At 34.4% G+C, this 8,412-nt stretch overlaps 1 protein-coding gene across 1 annotated transcript; it reads left to right on the top strand.

The window, feature by feature from the left end:
* The first annotated feature begins 972 nt into the window (after nucleotides 1-972).
* Nucleotides 973-6,972, top strand: MS3_00002918 (uncharacterized protein). The gene is made up of 2 exons (XM_012936791.2): nucleotides 973-2,061; nucleotides 5,129-6,972. Exon 2 carries the CDS (start codon nucleotides 5,218-5,220, stop codon nucleotides 6,475-6,477), a length of 1,260 nt encoding a protein of 419 aa, XP_012792245.1. The 5' UTR covers nucleotides 973-2,061; nucleotides 5,129-5,217; the 3' UTR covers nucleotides 6,478-6,972.
* The last annotated feature ends 1,440 nt before the right edge of the window (nucleotides 6,973-8,412 follow it).

The raw sequence follows: 8,412 nt of genomic DNA, 5'->3' as shown, positions 1-8,412 counted from the left end.
ATAACAGATCGTTAATAAAGCTTAAGAAACAAATTGGACCTAAAACTTTTCCTTGTTGGATTTCTGATGTTTTGACCTCCGAACTTGCGTGCAATTTATTAACCTCGGTAAGAAACATCCAATTCTTTAGGTAGCTTAGGGGCCAGGATAAGGGTAGGTCAAACAAAGTTAACTTTGAAGCCACTGTTATGAGAAGTGCATGGTGTATTGTGTCACACTGTTTATTATGAGTTTGCGGCAGTCCAGGCTGCCAAGAAACTGAAAAGATGCAATAATCAGTCTAGTGTATAAGATAGGGAGCAGAGACTTAGTTAGTAACAGTTGAACCGTTCGTCTGACCAGTGTAATTGTCAAACTAATGAAAAAGAGTATTCGGATGGGTATTCTAAACTGTGTGGATGGAATTGATCTTTTAGCCGGTGAACAACACTGTTCGACGTAAGGACTTTCATGCTTGACAAATCTCATTACTTTAGAAGATTTAACTGCGGTGAATGATAGTAGTATCACGGTAGATTTAATCTGCATAGATCAAAGTAAAGCCTTTGATGAGGTCTCTCGCGTGGGTCTTAAATTAAAACTGCAAAGTCTCGGGATCAATTATGAAGTCATAGACTGGACAAATGACTTTCTAGATGAAGGGAAAGAACGGTTTTGGGTAAACGGGGCTTTATGTAAAATTGTGGTGAGTGGAGCTCCACGAGATACATTTGTAGGGGTAAATAAATCCCCAAAACAAATAGCTCTGTAAGTTTTCGACTTTGGGTGCTGACCATATGTTTTAGTAGACTCATCTGGCTGAAGGCGCTCGGTCAGGCATCCGCACCAGATCACGTGTGGTAACGCCGTGCTCAACTGCTACTGCAATCGCTAGCCAGATTAGATCAGAGAATTCCGATATATTGGTTATCGCCAAATACACTCTTCTGATCTCCGCGACTCTGTCTTTTGATTTCTCTGGGTGGTTACGAGTTATATTAGATGTTACTGGTAGAAGCGTTGTCAAACACTGAATACCTGTGCCATCTCCACATTCCTTGGTCCTCTTTTTAACTTTGTGTAAACGACTTACCAACTGTAAATAAATGAATTCACTTGCGTAATGGATGAATATGTGGTCATTGGAAGTCAGTTTTAGCAGTAGTGCAGTGTAAATAAATGACTGTGACAATTCATATCATTACACAATAAGTGAAATTGTATCACCCGAAATCATGGACTGTAGAAATGTAGCAGTCACAATATAACCAACTCTCTCAGGACTACAAGTTACTGTAAGGTTAACATTTCCAAACACTTCAGGGTCTCATGGTCTATTCGTGATTCATTTCATTTCTGGAACAAAGAAATATTTATGGTATTATATCGTACTTCTGTTAGGTGGCGTTCGAAATACGGTATTGAAGCTGTGAGTCCTTGTTTCAGGTATGAGGCGGATATACAGGGATGGGTTTAACGATGAGGGAGCAAAATGTAGAAAGGTCCCACTGTCCTGTTTGATGAAGATGAACTGAGTAGCTTCAACCTATTTCAGTTATTTCATCTCATGCTATTGGTTGATTTAATGGTGGCTTACTGTACAGTGAACGATGATTTTAGCAATAATATGTGTTATCATTTCATTTCATCTAGTACTTATCAGCTGAGAGAACATTCCAAGAAAGTTCGAAAGTCGAGGTACAATCGTTTACGTATAGAGTTCCGTTCTTTTCATTGAGAATTGATTACTGAAATTCTCGACGAGAGTACGTAATACCAGCAAGTCCCGTTGATGCATTCAAAGCGAGGTTAGATCTTCGCAGTATTACAAACTACAAGGATTAATGTGACCTGTCCTCATTAATAAAGACTCAAGACTGGAAGGAAACATCTAAGCCCCCAACTGAAAGAATCGGTGACAAATCTACTATCGTCATAGAAGCTTTGCAAATAAAAACTCCGTTTATTCCACCCGACTATGAAACGTTAAGTTATTGGGTATTGAACAGTTCGTAAAGTACGGTTTGAAACTTGTATCAATTTTCACTCACAATTGTCGTATTTGTCTGGCAAGTTATTACGGTTAAGTCAACATTTTTTCCATCCTAGCAATTTATGTGTAAATTCATACTTTTTGTTAAAATTTGCTTTTGTCATAACGGTACAGAAATATTTTAGTTCAAGATTTTGTCTTTGTTTCTAATAGAGTTTATGCATGGGTACTATATGAAGTATCATATTACAGGTTCTCCTAGGAACAATGGATATCATGTCGATAGAAAGGCCAAAATTTTCAGTTGCTACTCAGATTTTACTCTCAACCAAAAATTTGTTATGCATGGCCTTTCTTAACAAATTTTCGCTCTACTTTTCCATATTGTAAGGGGATTGGGTGCTCATGAACTGCCTTTCTAAAACCCGTTTTGGGCTTCATTGAGGGTGTTGTTTTTATATATGTATTCCTACATTTTTCATTAACCAGTCCTTCCATTACCTTCGACTATATTGGGAGTAATGCGACTAGTCTGGAACAGGATAGGTTTTTTCTATCTCTCCTTTGAATATTGGAGAAAGTGGCCTGCTTCCGTTCTCTTCGGAGTTGGCGTGAATCTAGTGAATACCTGAACATGTCACACCAATGTACCGATGTCTTCTCACTGTTTCAGGGTTATTAGACGGATGTTGTTACATACTGGTGACTTACCTAAGCGCAGGGATTTTTGTCTCTTTAATACTAACCCGAGAGTTAGTTGGATGTATCTCAGACCCTCAACTGCCACTTGAGTTGAGGTGTGTCCTGTGCTTTTAGCTCCTGGTTTAGTTGGTCTACGAAGTGATGATTGGAGATATCTGCCATCTCCAAGTTAGCAAGATCTTCGCCATTTGACCATTTAAGAGAGCAGGTCGTTTGGTTTGTAGGCTTTCTTCTGGCCATGAATCTGCAGAGATATTTGGGGTTAGCTTGCATTTTAGCCTCTAGCATGGTCTGAACACATATATCACTTCAGATTTTTGTGTTGCATCTGTTCCTACATGTCAGGTAAGAACTGCGACCAGATTCCTTCAGATGGGACCTTCCACCTGCGTCAGGCTCTCTGTTTGACCTGTAAAGATATGAACAAAAAAGTACTTGTATGGAAGGATAAGAGTTTTGTAATATCCAGTCTAGGTATCTGGTGATTCGGTCGTGGACCTAAGTAAACATAGAGGCTGGATATACCTCTTTTCGATACATAAGTTTGGTTTACTGGAGCTAGTCGAGATAGCTTTAGCTGTTTAGAGGAGTCATAATTGATATTAAACAGAAATATTCATCTATCTCAATATGACGTTCACTATCTACCAACCAAGAAGAAATGGCTCTGTTAATTAAATTGGTGACTTTCTTTCCAAACCATGCTGATACATGTTCACGAGCACGCAAGGGTAAAGCCGTTCAGGTATGGAAAATGTAAATAGCTCTACAGGAGCAGTTGAATTGTTATACATACATAGAGAAGCTCATTATCATTAACCTACCCTTGATTTGTTGTGCAAGTACTGGTTTGATTGAGATTACATGTAACTTGGAGGAGTGAAATGTCCTATCAACCGATCTTTTGAGTCGACATGTTAAAAATTTTCACGCCATGTCCCCTTTAAAATCGAGTTTTAGATAGACGTTTTGCTGACCGTGTCAGTAAAAGATGAACTTGATAATCTATTTAATCAAAAATCCGTCTTAAACCAGCTGTTTAATGACAGACCTTTAATAGTTAAAATTCTTAAGAAAGTATTCAAAGCCTTTGTGAAAACTATTTAATTATCGAGATAAAAAAGCTGTTCCAAACTATGTACAAATCACAAAAATTATCTGTCAACAAATACATCCGAGAAACTAAATCTTTTCTTTAAACTTTGGTGGTTCTAAGGACGATTTGTTCTTGGTTAGAGGTAAGTGGTAACTATTCACGATAGTTATACGTAACTTTTAGTCATTAGAAAGCTCTTTTAAAAAAATAAATAGTTAATAAACGAACGGTCGTTACATTCGTTATCTTTATAGTCGATGATCAAGGATAAATAAATTATGTAGGAACTGAAGTATAAATGTTTTCGAATATGTATTTCAGTAGTCTAATTAAATAGCATGTACAGTAGTAGTAAGGTCAAAGTATAGTAGGACTGAGTGAATATAACTGGACTGGAATAGTATTAAAATAACACCAGAATAAAGCTTTTTAATTGAGTCGGATTTATGTTGACACTGGCACTGGTACCAGCAATTGTATTGAAATAGAAATAACACTGACAATATAATATCCAACAATTGTATTGCAATGAGGTGAATCCAAGATTATATTAGATTGGTCTAATCTGCATCGTGTTGAAATTAATACAAACTGTTCAAAGTATCAATCAGTCAGAGTGTTTTGAGAATCTATCCATCAATATGATAGATGAATATGATTAACAAATAGATAGATAGACAAGTAAACAAACAATGAAGACATTCAATTTAATCACACAACTGATCACAAGTTAAGCAATAGAATTGAATTATCGCGGTTGGCAGTCATATGTCGTATTCCAACCATGTTTATTTATCATGTCTGTATTAAATGACACGACACTTCTAGTTCATAGAAACCCTTCCTATCTCGTGAAAAGTCATTGGATTCTATCACGAAGTAAAAATTAAACTTCAGAAAATGTTTTTTTGCTCTTCCATTTTTTGTAGCACAGATTGAAACAGTAGTTAGTTGATCTGGTTTATATTTTTACTATGTTCTATTTTTGCAACTGTCTTTAGTTTTTCAAAAAAGATACTGAACTGACGAATGTAAGACCACCATTGAGAATCTGGGAACTGTGAACGGCCTTCTCGTCCTCGTATGAGAACCTTCAACAGTGTGCATCCACGATCCTTTACGAGGGATTCGAAACCAGGACCCATTGTGTTACGCGCGAACGCTTAGCCTCTAGACCACTGAGCCGGCATCCAACGGTGTTAATGTCTAACTTCAACTAGTCTGCGACGTTGCGCGATCGTTGACTGCTTAGTACTTCCAGGTTTTCAGTGGTGTTCTAACATCTATAAGTCCATGATCTTGATTAAAGCTTAATAACCTCAAAACCATATACTGATATAATTTTCTTTTAAAACTAGGTCCGTTACAAATAAATCACAACGGTCCTTTTTTGTTGATCACAATGACGACTTTGCATCCGTAATCTACACACATTATAGCTTACATTATGGGAACAAGTCAAATTCAAAAAATTCTTCCGGTCCAATTAAAAAAAACATGTATCTCAATAATATCCGGACAGTTATTATCTATACTGATTGGTCTTACTGCAATATGTAATGGTGTACTTTCTAAATATAATATAAATTTACCATTAGCTATAAATTTTCCACATTATTTTTTATTATTATTTTTCTATGGAGTTCCTTATCTTTGTTTTAATCTATTTAAGAAATTAACTCACTCTAATAATAATAACAATAATAAAAATGAACCGATTAGTAATACTTTAAATTACAATATCAATGATAGAACTATTACAAATTATAATAGTAATCCTATTATTGACAATGAACAAATTATTATTTTACCTAATTCTGAGAAAACTTTTATGCAATCATTATTAGTTCGTTTTAGCTTTTATTCATTAATTGCTATTATTGATGTTCATGCTAATTGGTCCATTGTAACTGCATATGCGTATACAAGTGTAACTAGTATTCAGTCATTAGATTGTATCACTATACCAACAGTTGTATTATCAAGTTATTTTTTTTTATCTTATCGCTATTCATGGAATCATTATATTGGAATAATTTCATGTTTAATTGGTGCTACTGGTATGATACTCACAGATTATTTTATACAATCATCAAATCAGAACATTGTTCATTATGGCAATACAAGTGAAATCCATTTGAATCAATTATATAATAGCACTGTAAACAATCAATTATTTACTGCAAAACAAATTGTATTCGGTGATTTCCTAGTTATTATTGGAGCTATTTCATATGGATTATCAAATGTTCTACAACAATATCTTGTTCTAAAATATGGCATTGTAGAATTTCTTAGTTGTGTTGGTTTAACAGCATCGATCATAACATTAATTTATACTATTTCAATTGAGAAACATTCAATCAGCATGATGCTGTTTAATGTTACGTCTATAGATTTAACAAAAGTTACTAGTTGTTTCATTGGTTATGCTTTGGCAATGTTTCTATTATATTCTTTAATGCCATTAATTTTAATGCGTTCATCTGCTATTCTAGTAAATTTATCATTACTTACATCCGATGTTTATGCTGTATTGATGGATATTTTTATATTTCATCATAGTTTTCATTATTTATACATTTTATGTTTTCTAATAATTTTACTCGGCGTTGGTGTATTCAATGTAAATGAACCAGTTATTACTGATAAAAAAGATCACCAATCGAATTGTTTCCACTTGATTTCACAGAAAACTAAATTATAATCAACGAGTTAATGAAAATTTAAAATTCTTTATATATATGGATGAATGAATTGCTCTGTATTAGTTAACATATCGATATGAATTTCTGTGATTGCGTAGAATTATTTGGTTTTTATTAAACATGAATTAATTAAAGTTTATTTACTATCTGATTAAAGTTGTTCTCATCACGTAAAACACTTAAATTTCTTAATGTAAGTACATGTGCTGTTCCAACGTATTCGTGCATAGATTTTGTAAAACCATTTTTTATTGTGTCTAATTAATATGTAAGGGTTTAAGCTATTCTGTTGTTTATATTCTTGATTGGATTTTGATCACTCTTAGTTGGCATATATGCATCCTGCGTGAATTTTCTCGATATAGCTATTTCATGAAAAGTTTTACAGGAGGAATGGATAAAGCTTTCGGTGTTTAGACCGAAATGCACCGTGTTCCAGTTTTTATGTGAAAATCAACACGGAAATGCAGCTACATCTAGCCGACTTGTCCTAAATAAAATGGAAACCGATTCCTGAATTCCACTGCTATCTATAATCTATCTCTTCTTTAGTACTTAGCTAATATTTAGATTTCAATATTTGAAATACCACCAATTCACAGTGGTTGGATTATATCATAATTATTTGTTTCATTAAACACAGTTTGTAATCTTTATTATTAACTCGACGACTTACTTAAACAAAACATATTTCAAATATCATTATTGAGTTTCCACGTTATCATGTAAATGGTTGTCATTGAAGGTCACAATATACCTCTGAACCGCTCCATTCAGTTAAGTGACTTGTGAAGAATTGTAGAATATAGTGTCTTCTCATACTGATGTCATGGATAAAATCTGTACCTCAAACAGATTTTTTTATAGCACTAACCTTTGTTATATGAATGCTTTAGTTCTAAGGCTTTCAAAATCTCTCTAAAAATGTAATCAGACTCTATGTCAAGTACGAATCTGCTAGAACTATAATGAATGGTTCTCAGTCAATTAATATGTATAAGACGAAAAATGAAGCCCTACAAAGCTACTGGATTGTTGTTTAGATTTTCTTAACGTCGATGGAAGACTATAATAAACCAGGCAGCGTTTATGTCCTTAGTGTGATGGGATATATGTCTGAAGACGGTTTACACTGCATTCTTGGAACTATTTGTACCTTAAATTTTAAGTCTGGATGAAATATGCTTGAACTCGACTCTGTGGAAGAGGAGACTCAAAATTAATCTTGTCTTTTTCTGTAAAATACTGAACAAACTATCCTTTACATTCAATGAAATAATTCAATAAGCAGAAATCCCTAGTTATAGCATACGTAACCCTTTTTCATTGGCGAAACAATCTCATTCTAAATCTTCTCTCTTTATGGAGCACCTTATCAAGAAATTTTTGAGACCGGAACATTCTACCACAATCTGTCCGTGAGATAAAGTCACTCTCATCCTTTGTTCGCTGCATCGATGCTTACTTCGCGTCTGGAAATGCCTCAAATATTTTCACACCTGTACGTATACCCTGGTTCACAAGTGAGATTATAGGAACTTTAGATGTCTAATCGCCTTTGTTACTGAACACACTAAGTAAACCTCCCTATCTGTAGATACTTTACACTGACATCGTCCCTGGTAACCTTAACTAACCTGAATTATATATATATATATATATATAATTTATTTTGCTGGCTAGTGTGAACTGCATTTTATTAATTCCACTTGTAATAAACAAATCTGACGGTTACCTTAAGTGATTTGATGAAGATAAAATTTTATGGCTTATGAAGATGAATTCGTTAGGGAAGGTATCCTTCTCCTCATCAAAATTATTATCCCAAGTACCTTGTTGTAAATTGTTTGAATACTTTTAACATAGACCTCAAATAGGTAGTACTGTCGAACATAGCCGGCCATAACCTTCATCTTGGCACGTCATTCGTGTTT

This window comes from Schistosoma haematobium, chromosome ZW (assembly GCF_000699445.3).
Source record: "Schistosoma haematobium chromosome ZW, whole genome shotgun sequence".
NCBI lineage: Eukaryota > Metazoa > Platyhelminthes > Trematoda > Strigeidida > Schistosomatidae > Schistosoma > Schistosoma haematobium.
The sequence above is the reverse complement of the archived record's forward strand: the minus strand, read 5'-3'. Positions and strand labels throughout refer to the sequence as shown.